The sequence below is a fragment of the Lithobates pipiens genome, unplaced genomic scaffold, assembly GCF_037356315.1.
Source record: "Lithobates pipiens isolate NorthernLeopardFrog02 unplaced genomic scaffold, aLitPip1_a1.2 Scaffold_30, whole genome shotgun sequence".
Classification (NCBI taxonomy): Eukaryota; Metazoa; Chordata; class Amphibia; order Anura; family Ranidae; genus Lithobates; species Lithobates pipiens.
The window spans coordinates 107,890,389-107,912,575 of record NW_027507791.1 but is presented as its reverse complement, the minus strand read 5'-3'; the positions used below and the strand labels follow the sequence as shown (position 1 = coordinate 107,912,575).

At 44.2% G+C, this 22,187-nt stretch overlaps 1 protein-coding gene across 8 annotated transcripts in view; it reads left to right on the top strand.

The window, feature by feature from the left end:
* RYR3 (ryanodine receptor 3) overlaps nt 1-22,187 on the top strand; it is a 1,008,486-nt gene that overhangs the window by 308,415 nt on the left and 677,884 nt on the right. For all 8 annotated transcript variants that reach the window (XM_077464742.1, XM_077464741.1, XM_077464740.1 and 5 more), the window contains 3 exons: nt 259-423; nt 6,196-6,317; nt 11,393-11,582. In XM_077464742.1, coding sequence (XP_077320868.1) covers nt 259-423; nt 6,196-6,317; nt 11,393-11,582 — 477 coding nt within the window. The remainder of the gene's footprint in view (nt 1-258; nt 424-6,195; nt 6,318-11,392; nt 11,583-22,187) is intronic.

The window sequence follows — 22,187 nt, the reverse complement described above, 5'->3', positions numbered from 1 at the left end:
ATCACTGATGTATGCATTGCGAGTGTTGCTGAGGCTATAATTATCCAAATAGCACACAAAGTTGGAGAAATAACTATGCTTTATGTGGCAACCTATGAAGAGTTTAGAAGTTTGTGAACATAGTGATTGATCTGGAATAATGTGCATGCTGAATAACAAGGGAACATTAGCAACATTTGTGTTGTTATAAATAATGATGCTTAAAAATGCAAATTAAACTTTTGTACATTCCCACTGACATTTTTCCTTTTGATTTAGGAAAAATTGGATTCTGGGCCTAAGCGAGACATCGATGGAATGGGAGTAGCAGAAATAAAATATGGAGACTCTATTTGTTTTATCCAGCATGTTGACAGTGGCTTGTGGCTGACCTACAAAGCCCAAGATGCCAAAACAGCAAGATTAGGACCACTTAAAAGAAGAGTAAGAAAACAATTTACAAGTGAATACTCTAAGATGTGAATAAAAGGAGACAAAGTAAATAAAAGTCCCAGCCCATTTAGTTTTAGATAATATCCAATTTTGGGGGTCTTCACTCTCTTTTGAGGTATACCATTCTATTATTCTAATATTCCCAGTTACTGCTCTGTATACTGTATTTGCCCTTGCAATATATATATATATATATATATATATATATATATATATATATATATATATATATATATATATATATATATACACTCACCAGCCACATTATTAGGTACATCTATTCAATTGCTTGGTAACACAAATTGCTAATCAGCCAATCTCATGGCAGCAACTCAATGCATTTAGGCATCTAGACATAGTGAAGACGGCTTGCTGAAGTTCAAACTGAGCATCAGAATGGGGAAGAAATAGTATTTAAGTGACTTTGAACATGGCATTGTTGTTGGTGCCAAATGGCTGGTCTGAGTATTTCAAAAACTTCTGATGTACTTGGATTTTTCACACACAACCATCTCTAGGGTTTACAGAGAATGGTCCAAAAAAGAGAAAATATGCAGTGAGTGGCAGTGGTGTTGACGAAAATGCCTTGTTGATGTCAGAGGTCAGAGGAGAATGGGCAGACTGGTTTGAGATGATAGAAAGGCAAATAACCCAATAACTCAGATAACCACTCATTACAACCAAGGTATGCAGAATGCCAACTCTGAGAGCCACTCCTGTCAGCTAAGAACAGGAAACGGAGGCTACAGTTCACATAGCCTCACCAAAATTGGACAATAGAAGATTGGAAAAAACATTGCCTGGTCTCATGAGTCTCGATTTCCGCTGCGTTATTCAGATTGTAGGGTCAGAATTTGGCATAAACAACATAAAAACTTGCATCCATCCTGCCTTGTATCCACGGTTCAGGCTGGAGGCAGTGGCATAATGGTGTGTGTGGTATTTTCTTGGCACACTTTGGGCCCCTTAGTACCAATTGAGTATTGTTTAAATGTCATGGCCTACATGAGTATTGTTGCTGACCATGTCAATCCCTTTATGACTTTAGTGTGCTCAAAGCTCAAAAGCTCAAATCATCTCAACCTGGTTTATTGAACATGACAATGAGTTCACTGTACTCCAAAGGCCCGCACAGTCACCAGATCTTAAACCAATAGAGCACGTGGATGTGGTGGAACTGGAGATTTGCATCATGGATGCACAGCCGACAAATCTGCAGCAACTGCATGATGCTTATGTCAAAATGAACCAAAATCTCTGAGAAATGTTTCCAACATCTTATTGAATCTATGCCACAAAGAATTAAGGCAATTCTGCAGGCAAAAGGGGGTCCAACCTGATACTAGCAACGTGTACCTAGTAAAGTGGCCAGTGAGTTTTTATATATATATAGTATCTCACAAAAATTAGTACACCCCTAACATTTTTGTAAATATTTTTATCTTTTCATGTGACAATACTGAAGAGATTACACTTTTCTACAATGTAAAGTAGTGAGTGAGTGTGTGAGTAGTGAGTGTACCGCTTGTATAACAGTGTAAATTTGCTGTCCCCTCAAAATAACACACAGCCATTAATGTCTAAACCGCTGGCAACAAAAAGGAATACACCCCTAAGTGAAAATGGCAAAATTGGGCCCAATTAGCCATTTAACCTCCACGTGACTCATTAGTGTGACAAGGTCTCAGGTAGGAATGGGGAACAGGTGTTATATTTGTTGTTATCACTCTCAATCTCTCATACTGGTCTCTGGAAGTTCAACATGGCATCTCATGGCAAAGAACTCTCTGAGGATCTAAAAAAAAGAATTGTTGCTCTACATAAAGAGGGCCTAGGCTATAAGAAGATTGCCAAGACCCTGAAACTGAGCTGTAGCACAGTGGGCAAGACCATACAGGGGTTTAAGAGGACAAATTCCACTCAGAACAGGCCTCGCCATGGTCAACCAGTTTAGTAGTTTGTGTGCATATGCTCAGCGCCATATCCTATCCAGAGGTTGTCTTTGGGAAATAGACATATGAGTGCTGCCAGCATTGTTGCAGAGGTTGAAGGGATGAGGGGTCAGCCTGTCAGTTCTTAGACCATACACCACACACTGCATCATATTGGTCTGCATGGCTGTTGTCCCAGAAGGAAGCCTTTTCTAAAAATGATGCACAAGAAAGCCCGCAAACAGTATGCTGAAGACAAACAGACTAAGGACATGGATTACTGGTATCATGCCCTGTGGTCTGATGAGACAAAGATAAACGTATTTGGTTCAGATGGTGTCAAACATGTGTGGCGGCAACTAGGTGAGGAGTACAAAGACAAGTGTGTCTTGCCTACAGTCAACCATGGTGGTGGAGAGTGTCATGGTCTGGGGCTGCAAAAGTGCTGTCGGCACTGGGGAGCTACAGTTCATTGAAGGAACCATGAATACCAACATGTACTGTGAGATACTGAAGCAGAGCATGATCCCCTGCCTTCAGAGACTGGGCTGCGGGGCAGTATTCCAACATGATAACGACCCCAAACACACCTCCAAGATGACCACTGCATTACTAAAGAAGCTGAGGGTGAAGATGATGGCCTGGGCAAGCATGTCTCCAGACCTAAACCCTATTGAGCATCTGTGGGGGATCCTCAAACGGAAGATGAAGGAGCAAAAGGTCTCCAACATCCACCATCTCCATGATGTCGTCATGGAGAAGTGAAAAAGGACTCCAGTGGCAACCTGTGAAGCTCTGGAAAAGCTCCATGCCCAAAGGGTTAGGGCAGTGCTGGGAAATAATGGTGGCAACAGAAAATATACACTTAGGAGTGTACTCACTTTTGTTGCCAGCGGTTTATACATTAATGGCTGTGTGTTGAATTATTTTGAGGGGATGGCAAATTTACATGGTTATACAAGTTGCACACTCACTACTTTACATTGTAGCAAAGTGTAATTTCTCCAGTGTTGTCACAGGAAAATATATAATAAAATATTTACAAAAATGTAAGGGGTGTACTCACGTAACATGAGATACTGTATATGTGATTGAAAAGTAGTCATACTCATTTTAATATTGTTCTTACATATACTGTATATTTAAAACTAAAGACAGTAGAAGTGAAGTGCTGACACCTCAGATTTATTACCAGAAAACATATGTTATTAGACAAGGTTATTAACCTTTTCAGTCACCATTTCCTCAAGTTCACCTAGGCTAGTAGTAGCATATACTGTACACATACCCTGTAGAAATTAGATTGTCATGCCACTGATGTCAAATATCCATGGCCATTTGCTGTAAAAATAGCTACCTAGGTTAGAAGCTCAGAGCATTGAAAGGAGCTTTGTTATGGTAACCATATAAATTATTAAAAACAATAAGCACAGTAGGAGACACAGGATCTGTATTCATAGACCATGGGTTATATGCCACTATCTTCAGGTAATAGGGCACTGGCAATTATTTGCTTCATGAGACTTATTTGTTAGTACCCTCAGGTGATGCACCTCTTCTCTTTGAAGAAGTTGCCAAACCAATCTTTTTTTATTTTTCTTAACTATTTCTACTGAAACTACTATCAAGATCAAAATGCTTATTGCCTCAGGGCTCACTAGACAGATCTGTTGCCCTTGATGTATATATTGGGAACCACACCACAATGTTTGCTTTGGGTGCTAGATGCTTGGATCTGCGCTCACCTTGCATGTGGTGCAATAAATGTAGTTAGTTATATGGTGCTATACATGACCAGGTCCAAGGGACTTTCCTATGGCACCCAGACCCTGAAGACCCCTTCTAGGGTATGCCCCCCTCAGGGAACCTGTAGCCTAGAGAAGGCAGTGTTTTTCTGTAATTGCGACCCATGTCCTCTTTTACACGTTGGGAGTTATTTCACTTAGACCCCTTTCACACCAGGGCGTTTTGCAGGCGATATAGCATTAGAAATAGCGCCTGCAATCCGCCCTAAAAAAGCTGCACCATTGTCTGTAGTGTGAAAGCCTGAGGGCTTTCACACTACAGCGGTGCACTGGCAGGACGTTAGGGAAAAGTTCTGCCAGCAGCTTCTTTGGAGCGGTGAAAGATCGGTGTGTTTACCGCTCCTCCGCCGCTGCTCCCCATTGAAATCAGCGCTGTAATACTGCCGGCAAAACGCTGCGTATTGCCTGCGGTTTTAACCCTTTCTCGGCCGCTATCCTGGGGTAAAAGCGCCCCGCTAGCAGCAGAAATAGCGGCGTTTTACCGCCCACGCTATGGGCGGTGTGAAAGGGGTCTTAGTGTGTTACCCCCCTCTCTAAATGTCTCTCAATATCATTGGCAGAAGGAAATGCTCACATGTTATATCTGCTATTTCACATGCAGCATTGCTGCTTGGGTGGTAATGGCAAATGGCATCTGGCTGATGCACTTCTGCTTGCCATTTCCGCTGAGAATGTAAGAAGCATGCCTGCTGCTCCCTACCTACTTCTCCAGAGAAGCAGACACTGGAAATCATTCAGCACCTGGGTTATAGTGGATCCTTTCCTGGACATGGAAACTTAGCAGCAGCAGAGACAAGATGTAGAGGAGCTAAAAAAAAAAGAAGGGCCTATTAGCACTCAGGCACTAAGGAAACTAGCCAAACACTCAAGGTGATAGCTGTTCTTCTGCAGTGGAGTAAGGTCTCATACTACCACATATTCCTTCCTCCAATTCTAGTTACCTCTCGGGTGCACAACAATTGTCCTATCCCACTAAGGCAGATTTCATTGCAACTATGTCTGCTTTCTTTAGGAAACTCTGCTCTTCTGGAGCCTTTGGACTCCAATAGCACTTTTCTAGCTCTACACCACCTGAATCTATTTAGGCCTTGACTCATCATGCCTCGGTGCAGTGACATCATTGGGGGGTGGGCTTCCGGATTATGTCATCTGCCATCATTATCTAAGAAATGCTTGACATCGGCGCGGACAGATCAGCGAGACGCAGCATCGGAGGAGGGTCATCGGCAGGAGCTGCGACGGAGGAAGAAGAACACCAGACAAAGAAGACACGAGAAAGAGGAAGACCAGAAGAATAAGTGGGAGAAGAAGAAGACCGGAGGGAGAAGGAGAAGACCGGAGGAAGAAACTGAAGAAGCCCGGAGGAGGAAGAAGACATTTTTAATAAAGGACTTGTCAGAAACTGTCTATTGTGTTTTGTCACACTACACTAATTTTTTTTGGTGAATGGGTAGGGGTACAATGTACTTGATACCCATTCACATGGGGGAGCTGGGATCTTCCAGATTTCGATAAGCCCCCCCACCCACAGACCCTGACAACCACCGGGCAGGGGTTGTCGGGAAGAAGCCCTTGTCCCCATCCCTTTCATGACCTGCCGGGCTACAGGCACGGATAAGGGTCTGGTATGGATTTGGGGGGACCCCACGCCATTTTTTAAAGAAATTTTGACATGTTTTATTTTCAAGTTTTTTTTTAAATATTTAGCTGTCAGCTGGGAAGCCCACTGACAGCCGATGATTTATCAGTTGTTAAGGATGCGGTGGCTGGCTTCCCTACCCCTTCCTTAACAACCAGCTATATACAGTGTAAAAAAAAATGGAAATCAGAAGAGAAAAAAACACAATTTGGCTTTAGATATATTTAATTGATAGAATAGAGTATAATATAATAGAATAAAATATTAGATAAAGTGAAACGTTTGAATTCTGTTTTATAGAGATTTAAATCCAAAGAGTTATGCTAATAGAACATTACAAAAATGACACCTGAACTTACCTACTTTATATCTTTTTACATTTGAACAGGCAATCCTACACCAGGAAGGTCATATGGATGATGGCGTTACCTTACAGAAGTGTCAGCATGAAGAGTCCCAGGCTGCTAGAATCATTCGTAACACCACAGGCCTGTTTAGTCAGTTCATTAGGTATGAAGACACAGCTGTGTCTAAATGTAACACTAATCACCGCTTTGCACTTGTCTTCATGTATCATCTTAAAGGGGAAGTACATATTTTGCCCCACAGGAGGTTTTGTCATAATCAGTGGCAGGTGAAGAAATGACACTTTGCTACAATGTAAAGTAGTGAATGTACAGCTTGTATAACAGTGGAAATTTGCTGTCCTCTCAAAATAACTCAACACACAGCCATTAATGTCTAAACCGCTGGCAACAAAAGTAAGTACACAAGTAGAAATGTCCAAATTGGGCCCAATTAGCCATTTTTCGTCTCCTTTGTCATGTGATTCATTAGTGTTACAAGGTTTTTGGTGTGAATGGGGACCAGGTGTGTTAAATTTGGTGTTATCACTCTCACTCTTTCATACTGGTCACTGGAAGTTCAACATGGCACCTCATGGCAAATAACTCTCTGAGGATCTGAAAAAAAAATTATTGTTTCTTTACATAAAGAGGGCATAGGCTATAAGAAGATTACTCTTCTAAAGATGATGCAAAAGAAATCTTGCAAACAGTTTGCTGAAGACAAGCAGACTAAGGACATGGATTACTGGAACCATGTCCAGTGGTCTGATGAGACCAAGATAAACTTATTTGGTTCAGATGGTGTCAAGCGTGTGTAGTGGAAACCTAGTGAGGAGTACAAAGTGTGTCTTGCCTACAGTCAAGCATGGTGGTGGGAGGGTCATTGTCTGGGGCTGCATGAGTGCTCCTGGCACTGGGGGCCTACAGTTTATTGAGGGAACCATGAAAGCCAACCTGTACTGTAACATACTGAAGCAGATCATGATCCCCTCCCTTTGGAGACTGGGCCTCAGGGCAGTATTCCAACATGATAACGACCCTAAACACACCGCCAAGATGACTGCTGCCTTGCTAAAAAAGCTGAAGGTAAAGGTGATGGACTGGCCAAGCAGGCCTCTAGACCTAAACCCTATTGAGCATCTGCGAGGCATCCTCGAAAAGAAGGCGGAGGAGCGCAAGGTCTCTAATATCCACCAGCTCCGTGATGTCATCATGGGGAAGTGAAAGAGGACTCCAGTGGCAACCTGTGAAGCTTTGGTGAACTCCATGCCCAAGAGGGTTAAGGCAGTTCTGGAAAATAATGGTGGCCACACAAAATATTGACACTTTTGGCCCAATTTGAACATTTTCACTTAGGGGTTGCCAACGGTTTAGACATTAATGGCTATGTGTTTGAGTTATTTTGAGGGGTCAGCAAATTTACACTGTTATATAAGCTGTACACTCACTACTTTACATTGTAGCAAAGTTTTATTTCTTCAGTGCTGTCACATGAAAAGATCTAATAAAATATTTAAAAGGGGTGTACTCACTTTTGTGAGATACTGTATATAATTTTTAAATAACTGCCTTTATGCAAAATATGCCAAACACAGAGGGAATAGAATGGGTGTTGTCTCCTCGTCTATAAAATACTCACAGAAAACCACTGTATCAGGGAAAGTGCAACACTGAGAGCCAGCAGCTCCCCTAGGGGCATAATTTCTGGAAGCTGTGGCAGTGCGAGGTGCAAACATGGCCCATACATGGCAACACCAAAGGCGGGCAATAGTTCATGAAGCGGTGATCACTGAGAGTAACCGTGAATGTTTACACACCATCTTAGAGGGATTCTAAATGGAATATAAACCTGTATATTAGCCAATGTGCCATGTTTTCCTTACTCTAATAGGATCCAGCCAAGAGTAAGTGAAGAGGTAAGAGAAACAAGGGGTTGAATAAAGACCATACCACCAAAAGAAAGCATATAAACCCAATGATGAAATGCCAAGGTGAACTGGGGGTATAGCAGGTGCTACTAAAGTACCCGATGCTAAGAGCTGTGATGTCCAGTAGTGGTTGTTGTCTAAGCCCCTGTACACACCGTCGGTTTTTGCCCGTCGGATTTTGTCCGTCGGATCTTGTCCGAAACTGTTGCATACATACGTCGGACAAAGTTGGCGAAAAATCTGATCTTTCAGAACGTGATGACGTAATTTCGTTACGATGGGACTACATTCAGGCTAGTAGCCAATAGCTTTGATGTAGGAATTTGATCTGAGCATGCGTGGCACTTGGTCCGATCAAAATTCTCTACACATGATCGGAGTATGTCCGACCAGCCCAGTTGGTCGGGAAATATTTCCAACATGTTGGAAAATTGGGTCCAACGGATATTACGATGGAATCAGTCCGATGCATACCACACACAGTCGGATTATCCGACGACATGGTCCGATAGGACACATTCCGACGGATTCTCCGACCGTGTGTACAAGGGCTAAGAAGTGAGGGAGAGACCAACAGGATGGATAAGCCACCCCGGATGAAATCTATAAGGGCTCACACACAACACACTGCCAAATGCCACGTGAATGTGCAAGATGAAGGGGAGGCGCCAACTCCGGATCGGAGAAGTCACTCGTCATTTGGCACCAAATCCCCTCTAGTGTGCCGCAGATGGAAGCACAATCGGCGTGATGGTGCTCAGAAATGGCGCCACACGCACGATGTGTGAAATGTGACGTCAATGCATAGCGTGGAGGCGTCCACCCACCCCAGATAAGGGGGGAGGAGGGAACGCCCACATTATGCATCACAGCTTCCGGAATAGATGTGAGCCGTGACAGCTCATGAATCCACTGACCACCCAGCGTGTGAAAATAACCAGATGTCTAAATATGTCATATACCTGATGGGAGACTAAGTTGATGAGGTCGGCCTCTCTTATATCTCCTGTCCTGGCACCACTGAGTATAAGACAGAGGAAGCCGAGGGACAGGAGGGACACGAGTGCCTCATGTTCATGATTATGAACCTGCAACTTGTCAGGGCTCTGGAGACTGGAGCATGCAGCGGTGTGCAGAGTTGGAAGTTATATGAGGCAGTGACTTAGTAGAGTCTGATGCCTCCATCCCTGACTATATAAGAAAAAGAGAAAAAGGTGGGACTTTAGGTGAAGCATGCAATCACATATGACGAGGTCAATAAAAAATCATAGATTTATTTGTTGTATAGCAAAATGAAAATAATAATTCACAATAATAATTTATGACACAATATAATTAATCTGTATACATATATAGGAAGCAATATTAATACATCATAATATAGGAAGATTGTGGGTATACCACCTGCTACTCTTCCTAAAAATAACCCGTAATTTGCAAGGATTACATGTATAATATATAACTTTAAAACCATGATTGTATTACACCAATAGACATACCGGTATATGGAAATGATCAACACATTAGCAGTACAAAAGCGTGACACGTTTCATGGAATTATATCCATTCTTCGGGAGCAAACATGTATATATCTGAAATGAGATATATCAATTTTAAATAAAATCTTTGTGCAAAATATACCAAACACAGAAGAAATAGAATGGGGGTTGTCACCTTGTCTATAAAACACTAACAGAAAACCGCTGTATGAGGAAAGTGCAACACTACGAGCTGGAAGCTCCCCTAGGGGCATCATTTCCGGGAGCTGTGGCAGCGTTTGGCGCAAACGTGGCCCATACATGGCTATAGTCCATGAAGTGATGATCCCTGAGAGTAACCGTGAATGTTTACACAACATCTTGGGGGGCTTCTAAACGTAATATAAATGTGTATATTAGCCAATGTGCTATGTGTTCTGTACTCTAATGTGGAACAGGATGGGTGTAAATGTAGACATAGGACCCAGCTAAGAGAAAATGAAGGGGTTGCTAAGGATGCTGCTATGTGACTAAATGATGTGCGCAAAACTACTGCATCAGGGGAGAGAAAACACATATGGAGTTTGAATCATAGAAAGAGCTTGCTCCTGTGATGGTAAAGGTGAACAGTAACAGCTAGGCGTCTATACATACAGCAAATGTTTTAGGCAGGTGTGAAGAAATGCTGTAAGAATGATTTCAAAAATATATATTTTAATTGTTTTTTTTTATCAGTTTACAAAATGTAAAGTCAGCGAACAGAAGAAAAATGTAAATCAAATCAATATTTGCTGTGATTACCCTTTGGCTTCAAACCGATTAAATGTTTACACTTGCACACTTTGTACACTTGCACAAAGTCAGGAATTTTGTGAGATTATTCAGGTGTATGATTAACCAATACCATGCAGGTGCTAATGATCCTCCATTTCATATGTAAGGCCCTGTTCACACTGGTGCAAGTCACAATCTGAATTTGCCCTGTGACTTTGGTCCGAATTCCAATGCGACTTCCACGCAACTTTATTGAACAGGATCCGATTTTGATCCAACTTTGAGGTGAGTGCGACTTGTCCTTTAACCAATCAAAACAATTCCTGGTTCTGGTATATATGGCCCTTTGGGTCTGGTATGGATCTTGAGGGGGAGCCCCACGCCAAAATAAAATAAAAACTGTAGTGCCCCCCCCCCTCCCCACGACCATACCAGGATTTTAAAGGCAGCTCCAGTGTCTGACAGCTCTTATATAACTTTGGAGCATGGTCATCTGGTGACATCATCTGGAGACCCCGTCCCCCTGAGACATTCAATTCTATGGGCTGAAATTGGACAGAAGTCTGACCAAAGTAGTGCAGAAACCTTTTCCAAAGTCGGACCAGTTAAGACAGCTCTCAAAGTCGGAGCAATCGTCTCACCAGTGTGAACCGGGCCTAACAAACAAAAATAGCTGTGTAGGAGGCTTAAAACTGGATGAGGATTAGCAAAACTCTACTAAGGGAAGATTGTGGAAGACAGTTTCATGACACAGGCCATACTTTTCATGCTTTTCTTGCTTTTTAAAGAAACAAACAACAACAAAAAAATGAAAAAACAAAACAAAACAAAAAAATGCTTATTGGGTTCAGACTTGGGGTAAAGAGTATATCCAAGCTTTTACTTCATATCTAAGAGTAAGGTTTTATATATAGAGTACCCTGGGTTCTGCTCTTAATTCACAGCAGGTTTAGAAAAACAGGGGCTTATACTAATAATCTATATACAAACTAACTTTTCAGTTGCTTAAAGAACATCATTAAACTTATAGATTATTTATACATTTTTTTCTATTTTAGCGATTTGGATTCTCTAACGGGGAACAATCGGACAGTAACAGCCCCCGTCGCCCTGCCTATTGAGGAGGTAGTTCAAACTCTGCAAGACTTGATTGCTTATTTTCAGCCTCCAGAGGAAGATCTAGAACATGAAGATAAACAGAATAAACTCCGTTCACTAAAGAATAGGCAGAACCTTTTCAAAGAGGAGGTAATATAAAGAGTACTATTACTGAAAGCAGTACGGAAATCTTTAATTTGGGTACATTCATTGTGTTCCAATTTGTGCTTTATTATGGTCATTCATATTTTAGGACATGCCTGTAGGCAGGTGTAGGTTGACCTCCCTACACAGGTGGCATTGTCCGGTACCACCATGCAGGGACAGTGGGAACTCACATTCCTCTTAGGCCTCCGTACATGTCATCGGGTGGACAGCTGTCCAATTGGATGCTGCTGCCCTGAATGACCTCTGGGCATCTTTGATGAGAGCAGTGATAAAAAAACTGGGTCACTGCAGTTGGGCACATTAGTGTGTGTGGTTAGGTCAAGGACAGCAACCTGCTAGATAGGGGAAGTGTACCTAGCGTAAGAGAAAAGTGTCAGAGGAGGAGGTAGAGCATAGGAACTGTTCGTTAGTGCTGCTATGTGGAACCTTCCACCACTTGTGCCTCGTTGCATACTGCCTACCAGCCTCCACCTGTGCCTTTGCTGTCAGTCTCCGTGCATTGCTTTCCACAGGTACTGCTTAAACATCTGTGAATGTTTCTGCCAGTTTGAATCTTCTGCATAGACTCTGTTACTGTGTGGTTGGAACATTCTTAACAATACACTTCTTTGAAGCCTTGGATCCTGTGTGTGACTTGCGTTATTTCTTGGGTGCCTATCACCTGGCCTTGCTCACTCCTTCATTCCTTAGTGCCTAGATAAATTAAATCCAGTGTGCAAGTGTGGGAGTTGCATCCTGGGCCAGCCAATCAAGGTGGCAGAAGATGCTAAACCCACACACTTAAAAGGGTGTCCCAGGCTCCCTGCCCGCAGGTGAAGGAAACTCATACAGAGACTGGTTGATGCAGCAAAGTATATTAACGTAGAACTGTCAAGAGAGAACAGTGAATTCTTACAGAGGTCCAGACAGAGTATGTCACATGCTGGAGACACCTGACAGCATCTGGCATGGGAGGCAGACCCAACAAAGAAAGACTCCTGATGTTGCACAGTGACAGTCCCTGCTCTGTTCCTCCACCACATGAACCTGAGCCTATGCTACTCCTGTCCCTAGCCATCGGGAGATTTGTCCCTAATCTGCCCATGTGTTGAATGTGTGCCAACCCGGAGGTGACAGTGCCCACCTTAAAGATGGCTATCAGGTCATTCAAGGCAGCAACATTCAATCGGACAACTGCTTCCATTAAAGATACCTACGGAGGCTTTGGAAGGACCTGGTCCCCCCTTGTTCTTCACCCTCTTGCCATGGGGGCTGCCGGATAGTGCCCCCCTTGCACCTGTCTACACGCTGACAGATACTGCATTGCTGGAGGAGAGGTGAATATGGAGAAACTTAGTTCTACTTTTACAACCCTTTGACTTTTTTGTTTCCTATTCGCTTTCTTTATTTTTTTCTTGAACCACATATTTTCTTTCTTTCCTTTTCCTTCTTCTATGCACATCCATCACTGTGCTATGACTATATTTATTATTATTATTTGTCTAGAATAGAAAGTATCAGACCTGTACATATCTGAGATCTAATTCACTTGATTTACAAATTCATATCTACTCCCTCCACAAGCAGGAACAAGCAGATCTTGAGAAATAATCTCTAAATGTAAAAGGAAAATAAATTTAGTTTCACAAGTAAAAACATTTTAACCCGTGCAACTTGCAGAAGGGGGCCCATTTTTGTGCTACTCCTAATAACCACAGAGCTTTGTGACAGCACAATTCATTTGACCATACAGAATATAAAAACTTTTTCTACATTTGAGGAAATGTTAATTTGTGAATGAAATAAGGAAATGTTAATTTATTAATGTTTTCCTTTAAAGTGATTGTAAACATTTTTTTTTAAATTTAAATAATAAAAAAGGATATTTCCCTCTTCTGGGGACTCCACCAGTGCTATTGCCTCCTCCTCTTCTGCATGTGCCACCATAGCAAGCCACTTGCTATGGGGGAAAAACATGCGAGTTCGCTCCCAAGCCTGACTGTGGATTCTTGACACATACACAGTGCTGCTTGACCCCATCACCCACACTCTCCTTACAGGCTTTAACTGTTAGCAGCAGGAGCTGAAAATTAATTAATGTGAAAAAAAACTGTAGAGATTAGTACTGCTTTAAAGTAGAATTCTAGACTAACACTAATTAGTCTTAATAATGTTCCATCCCTCCTACTGCTATCTCTACTGCCTGACCTGTGTAAAAAAGATGTGTATACTTACCTTTCAGCTATCAGAAAATGTCAACAAGACCATGTTGATGCTCCAGGACTTTTGTTGGGTGACCATTTTAAAAAAATCTCTCCAGCCAAGGGGCGTACCCAGTTCATTTGGCACCCAGGGCGGATCCTATAGCTGGCACCCCCCTCACTCAGCCCCCTTCATACCTGTATGTACTCAGCCCCCTTATTACCTATACGCACTCAGCCCCCTCATAATTGTACCCACTCAGCCCCCTTCATACCTGTGTGCATTCAGCCCCCTTCATACCTGTATGCACTCAGCCCACCCACACACCTGTACACACTCAGCCCCCATAATACCTGTACACACTCAGCCCCCTTCATACCTGCACGCACTCAGCCCACCCACAAACTAGTATGCACTCAGCCCCCTCATACCTGTACGCACTAAGCCCACCCACACACCTGTACACACTCAGGCCACCCGCACGCCTGTACCCACTCAGCCCCCTTCATACCTGTATGCACTCAGCCCACCCACACACTTATATGCACTCAGCCCCCTCATACCTGTATGCACTTAGCCCCTTTAATACCTGTATGCGCCCCTTTAATACCTGTATGCACTCAGCCACCTCATAATTGTATGCACTCAGCCCCCTTCATACCTGTACGCACTCAGTCTCCTTCATACCTGTACGCACTCAGGCCACCCACACACCTGTACCCACTCAGCCCCTTTAATACCTGTATGCACTCAGCCCCCTCATAATTGTATGCACTCAGCCCCCTTCATACCTGTACGCACTCAGTCTCCTTCATACCTGTACGCACTCAGCCCACCCACACACTTGTATGCACTCAGCCCCCTCATACCTGTATGCACTTAGCCCCCCTCATACCTGTACACACTCAGCCACCTTCATACCTATTTGCACTCAGCCCCCTTACTACTTGTATGCACTCAGCCCCCTAATATATATATTAGTATACATACTCAGTTCCCTTCACACCTGTACGCATTCAGCCTACCCACACACTTGTACACACTCAGCCCCCATCATACCTGTAGGCACTGAGCCCACTTCATACCTGTACACCCTCAGCCCACCCACACACTTGTATGCACTCAACCCCCTCATACATGTATGTACTCAGCCTCCTCATACCTGTACGCACTCAGCCCACCCACATACTTGTATGCACTCAGCCCCCTTCATACCTGTACTCACTTAGCCCACCCACACACCTGTACACACTCAGCCCCCTTCATACCTGTACGCACTCAGCCCACCCACACACTTGTATGCACTCAGCCCCCTCATACCTGTACGCACTTAGCCCCCTCATACCTGTACGCACTTAGCCCCCTTCATACCTGTTTGCACTCAGCCCCCTTACTACTTGTACACCCTCAGCCCCCCCATAATTCTACGCACTCAGCCCCCTTTATACCCTACGCACTCAGCCCACCCACACACCTGTACACACTCAGCCCCATCTTACCTGTATGCACTCAGCCCACTTCATACCTGTACACACTCAGCCCACCCATACACTTGTATGCACTCAGCCCCCTCATACCTGTATGCAGTCAGCCCACCCACACACCTGTACGCACTCAGCCCCCTTTATACCTGTATGCACAAAGCCCCCTTCATACCTGTACCCACTCAGCCCATCCACACACTTGTATGCACTCACCCCCCTCAAAACTGTACGCACTCAGCCCCCTCATACCTGTACGTACACAGCCCACCCACACACCTGTACGCACTCAGCCCACCCACACACTTGTATGCATATATCCCCCTCAAAACTGTACACGCTCAGCCTCCTTCATACCTGTAGGCACTCAGCCCCCTTATACCTGTATGCACTCAGCCCACCCACACACCTGTACGCACTCAGCCCCCTTCATACCTGTACGCACTCAGCCCCCTCATACCTGTAAATGCTCAGCCCACCCACACACCTGTACACACTCAGCCCCCTTATACCTGTACGCACTCAGCTCCCTTCATACCTGTATGCACTCAGCCCCCTCACACCAGTAGACACTCAGCTGTCCCCTCACACCTGTAAAGACTCAGCTGCCCCCTCTCACACTGTAGACACTCAGCTACCCCCCTCACACCTGTAGACACTCAGCTGCCCCTTCACACTTGTAGACACTCAGCTACCCCCCTCACACCTGTAGACTCTCAGCTGCCCCCCACACACCTGTACACATGCAGCTGCCCCCTCATACCTGTAGACACTCAGCTGCCCCTCTCACACCTGTAGACACTCAGCTGCCCCCCTCACACCTGTAGACATGCAGCTGCCCCCTCACACTTGTAGACACTCAGCTGCCCCCTCACACCTGTAGACACTCAGCTGCCCTCTCACACCTGTAGACACTCAGCTGCCCTTTCACACCTGTAGATGCTCAGCTGCCCCCCCAACACACACCTGTAGACACTCAGCTGCCTCCCCCCTCTCACCTGTACATACTCAGCTGCCCCCCTCAGCCCACACACACACATCCAAGGCCGCTGATAGAAATCATGGGGCCCCGTACAGCCTACCTGAAGGGGCCCCCTTTAGTTCCACCCTTGGTCCTGCCCCTGGTCCCTCCTTTAGCCCCACCCCTGGCCCCTCCCCAGACCTCGCCTTGAAAAAAAGTGCAGGCTTGTCTACAAGTGATATTTATTTTCTTGTGGTCGTATTTGGTCACCTCTGCGGTTTTTACTTTTTAAAAAAAACAAAAAAATAAAAACTTTTGAAAATTTTTGAAAAACACACACACACACACACACACACACACACACACACACACACACACACACACACACACACACACACACACACACACACACACACACACACACACACACACACACACACACACACACACACACACACACTATATATATATGTATAGATGCTGCTGCAGTAGTATTAGTAGATCTCGAATCCCACCCCCCCCCCAAGCAAGCACACACCTGTGTTAGCCTGGCCCCAGGAGTCACTTCTTCCCTGATCCTGCTGCTGCCTGGACTAGAGTGCCGGTGTCCCCAAACTATTCCAGTCAGATGCCAGCTGCTTCTTTTTTTTCTTCTGCCACTGGCGGCCCCGCTCACTTCACTGCTTCAGAGCAGAGGGAGAGGAATCACTCCGCGGCGCCAGGAAACGACATGCTGGCCGGGACTTGAGCCAGCATGAGGAGCGGGCGCGAAAGAGACATTCTTCCGTGCCCGCAATAGAAAAAATAATCCCTCCCCCTGTCGCCACCTGCAGATATTGAGCTCAAATAAAAAAAATAAATAACTCAAAAAGTAACCGGGGGGAAGGGGAGGATGACTCCGACAGACAATGTTTGGTCATGGTGGCTGGAGGATTTTTATTTTTTTTCACATTAATTAGTTCTGTGGACAGGTTTCCCAGGCCCCCCTGCTGGCCAGACCCGGTACAACAGGGCCAGTTGTACTGGCCTACCAGTGGCCCTGCACACATCTGTAAACACACACACAGCTCTGCCCCCATACACAAAAAGCCTCCTCACTTTGTACTCACAGCCCCCGCTTGTAAGGTGGTCTTCCTTGTCCGAAGTCTAGAATCCATAGGTCCCTGTGAAAATACATTACTGACATCACACACAGGAGGTGCACATACATAAAGCAGCCAGAGGTGGCAGTATAGAGCCTGCTGTGAACTCAATGAAACTGAACAACAGAAGCTGTCGACTCGTATGAACACAGAGAGCCAGCACAGCTACAGAGCAGCTCATGCACCTGCCACTGCCTTGCCCCAGCTCTGATAGCCGGCCTGACACCCCCCCAATGTGTGGCACCTGGGGCGCCCCCCCAAAGGTACACCACTGCTCCAGCCTTCCCTTCACTTGGAATGCTTGGGTCTGGTCCTCAACACATTCCAAACAAAAGTCGTTCGACCAGAAAAGAAAGTTCTTTCTCTAAGAGCACTTGCTTTAGTTTTGAAATCCATGAAACATCCCACATACGGATTCTCCATGAGTGTTCTAGGCCTAATAGTAGCTTCAGCAGTACCATTCGCCCAGTTTTTTTAAAAACTCTCTAAAAACAAATTATCTTGCCAGTGTGGAACAAGAAAGCTCCTTGCTTAATTTGCCAATGCTCCTGTCCAGCCAAAAAAGAAGCTCCCTATCTTAGTGGGTGTTATTCTGACTCCGATTGTTGTGAAGAGACTAGCCCTTGTGAGACCTCTATGACTGGCCCATATAAGATATAATCACTGAGGACAATCCTCATCAGATAGCTTGAACTCACCAAATATAGATTCCATTCACAATATACTTTTATTCTGAACATCAGGTTACAGCAGATGACAGGATACAAACAGATGAATAGGTTGTGGTATTTATGTGGTCAAAAGATGATATTGTCTGTAGCTTACAGTGCAGAATACATGTGCCCGCTACATGAGGCTAGCTGTATCCATGACACAGAAAGTACAATCACAGGAAGAAGGGCGGAGCATTACATATAAGGGACGTGTGTCATAACATAAGGGAAAATAAACTTGAGAAAACAAGTGACTTACCACAAAAGGTCACTAGATGGCAGAATGTGAACTAAATATAAACGTCCATAGAAAATGGTTAGGAAAACAGTCAAAATAATTTCTTTGCCCCGTTGGGGCAACACAGGTGTCCTTTCTTCCCTATCACATGAAAGTTATTACAACAGACACAAGTCTCTAAGGCAGGGGAGGAGTGTTTCAATCCCTAACAGTCCAAGGAACATTATTCCTGAGAGATGCCAAGCTTCCCATCAATATCTTGGAGCTCAGCGCAGTCAAAACAGTCAGGTTGGCCTGGCAGGACTGGACCCCCCTTTTGAAGAGTGCAGTCAGACAATGCCACAGCAGTTGCCTACATCAACCATCAAGGGGACACCAGGAGTATGGCTATCTTAACCACTTAAGGACCGGAAGGATTTTCCCCCTTAATGACCAGGCCATTTTTTGCAATATGGCACTGCATCACTTTAACTGATAATTTTACGGTCATAGGATGATATACCCAAACAACATTTTTTTCCTCATAAATAGAGCTTTCTTTTGTTGGTATTTGATCACCTCTGCGGTTTTTATTTTTTGTGATAGAAACAAAAAAAGAGTGTAAATTTTAAAAAAAGATCAGTTTAGGCCAATATGCATTCTACATATTTTTGTTTAAAAAAAATCACAATAAATGTAAATTGTTTGGTCTGCACAAAAGTTATAGCTTCTACAAAATAGGGGATAGATTTATTACATTTTTATTTGTTATTTTTTACTAGTAAAAGCGGTGATCTGCGATTTTTAGCAGGACTGTGACATTGCGGTGGGACAGATCGGACACTTTTGACACTTTTTTGGGACCAGTGGCAATTATACATTGATCAGTGCTAAAAATAGCCACTGATTACTGTATAAATGTCATCAGCAGGGAAGGGGTTAACACTAGGGGGCGATCAAGGGTTTGAGTGTTCCCTAGGGAGGTGTTTCTAACTGTGGGGGGAGTGTACTGACTGGAGGAGGAGGAGAGAGATCGCTGTTCCTGATCACTAGAAACAGCAGATCTCATTCTACTCCCCTGTCAGTGCGGGGATCTGTTTGTTTACATACACAGATTCCTGTTTTGGCTCTCTGTGGAGCAATCGTGGGTGGCCGGCACAGTGGCTCCTGCATCATGCCACACACGCATGTGCGCGTGTCCCCTATCGCTCTTAAAGCGGCCGACGTGCACCTAGGGTGATTTGCACAGCTGGTGGGCAAGCGGAAATAATTTCTTTGCCCCGTTGGGGCAACACAGGTGTCCTTTCTTCCCTATCACATGAAAGTTATTACAACAGACACAAGTCTCTAAGGCAGGGGAGGAGTGTTTCAATCCCTAACAGTCCAAGGAACATTATTCCTGAGAGATGCCAAGCTTCCCATCAATATCTTGGAGCTCAGCGCAGTCAAAACAGTCAGGTTGGCCTGGCAGGACTGGACCCCCCTTTTGAAGAGTGCAGTCAGACAATGCCACAGCAGTTGCCTACATCAACCATCAAGGGGACACCAGGAGTATGGCTATCTTAACCACTTAAGGACCGGAAGGATTTTCCCCCTTAATGACCAGGCCATTTTTTGCAATATGGCACTGCATCACTTTAACTGATAATTTTACGGTCATAGGATGATATACCCAAACAACATTTTTTTCCTCATAAATAGAGCTTTCTTTTGTTGGTATTTGATCACCTCTGCGGTTTTTATTTTTTGTGATAGAAACAAAAAAAGAGTGTAAATTTTAAAAAAAGATCAGTTTAGGCCAATATGCATTCTACATATTTTTGTTTAAAAAAAATCACAATAAATGTAAATTGTTTGGTCTGCACAAAAGTTATAGCTTCTACAAAATAGGGGATAGATTTATTACATTTTTATTTGTTATTTTTTACTAGTAAAAGCGGTGATCTGCGATTTTTAGCAGGACTGTGACATTGCGGTGGGACAGATCGGACACTTTTGACACTTTTTTGGGACCAGTGGCAATTATACATTGATCAGTGCTAAAAATAGCCACTGATTACTGTATAAATGTCATCAGCAGGGAAGGGGTTAACACTAGGGGGCGATCAAGGGTTTGAGTGTTCCCTAGGGAGGTGTTTCTAACTGTGGGGGGAGTGTACTGACTGGAGGAGGAGGAGAGAGATCGCTGTTCCTGATCACTAGAAACAGCAGATCTCATTCTACTCCCCTGTCAGTGCGGGGATCTGTTTGTTTACATACACAGATTCCTGTTTTGGCTCTCTGTGGAGCAATCGTGGGTGGCCGGCACAGTGGCTCCTGCATCATGCCACACACGCATGTGCGCGTGTCCCCTATCGCTCTTAAAGCGGCCGACGTGCACCTAGGGTGATTTGCACAGCTGGTGGGCAAGCGGTTAAAGGAAATAACCAGATTGTCTCTTGGACGGAAACTCACTCACTGTCTGATTCCTGTGGTCCACATTCCAGGAGTCGACAACTGGAAAGTGGATGATCTCAGTTGCCATCACCTGGATCAATGGGAATGGGGCATTCATCCAGATGTCTTCAATTTGATATACCAAAAATCCCAAATGTGAACATCCTAGCTTATAAATTGAAAACAAACTGCCTCTGGTTATTGTCAAAACCAGGGATCCTTTAGCTCTAGCCTCAGGTGCCTTAATAATCCCATGGTCTGCATTCAGATGCATTTTTGCCTTCCCTCCAGCGCGAATCGTACCTCACCTGCTTAAGAAAATAGAGCAAGAGAGGAAAACTGTGATTCTAATTGTATCAGACTGGCCCAGAAGAATCTTGTACACAGACTTGGTCTTCTAGCAGATGACCCCAAGACTCTTCCCAACAGACCAGATCTGTTATCTCATGACCTTCTATCCTTCTATTTCATCTTGGTTCTCAGGCTCTGGCTTTAACAATGTGACTGTTGAAACCCAGGTGTTAAAGAATAGAGGCATTTCTGAGTCTGTGATTCCTACCTTGCTAAAAGCAGGAAAAACTTCCAGGAAGACGTACTGTATATTCATACCTGTAATTTTTATTTTTTTATTACCTGGTGTGAGTGCAGGCACTTCAGTTTCCGAAATTACTCTGTATCTGTCATATGGCCTTCCTACAATCAGGTCTTGACCCAAACTTGGCCTTAAGTACTCTTAAAGGTCAAATCCTGGCCTTATTCATTCTCTTTTAAAGGTCTTTGGCTTTGTTCTCTTTTGTAAAAACTTTTCTTCAAGGTGTATCATATTAGGCCCCCCTTGAAGTACCCTATGCTTCCTTGAGATTTCAACAGCCCTGTAAAAAACATCTTTTGAATCTATAAGGGATATCCCCCTAGAGGATCTCTCATGCAAAGTAGTCTTTTTGATTGCTATCATGTCTGCCAGATGTGTTTCTGAACTACCAGCCCTTTCCTGCAAAAAACATTTCCTCAATTTTTACACGGTTGTCTTACGCCCAAGGCCACCCTTTCTTCAGAAAATGGTCTCAGCATTCCACCTCAGTGAGGATGCTGACCTCCCATCCCTCTGCCCTGCTCATAAGTATCCAAGGGAAATCTCTCTACATTAACTGCACATAGTCAAATCCATTATCATTACCTCAGGGCTACTGCTCCAATCAGACAGATGTATTTTCTCTTTGTCCTGTTTTCTTGACCTTGCTGGGGAGATGCTTCAAAGTCCACCATTGCACAATGGATATGAAATTTGACTGGAAGAGCCTACATTCTCAAAGAAAAATCTTCCCTGTGTTTATTCCACCAGATTGGTGGGTGTTTTGCATCAGCATTTTGGCACCAAGCTTTGGTAGCCCAGGTGTGTAAGGTGTGTAAGGTTGCCACCCGGTCTTCTGTTCAGTATTCTGCTGATGCAGCTTTT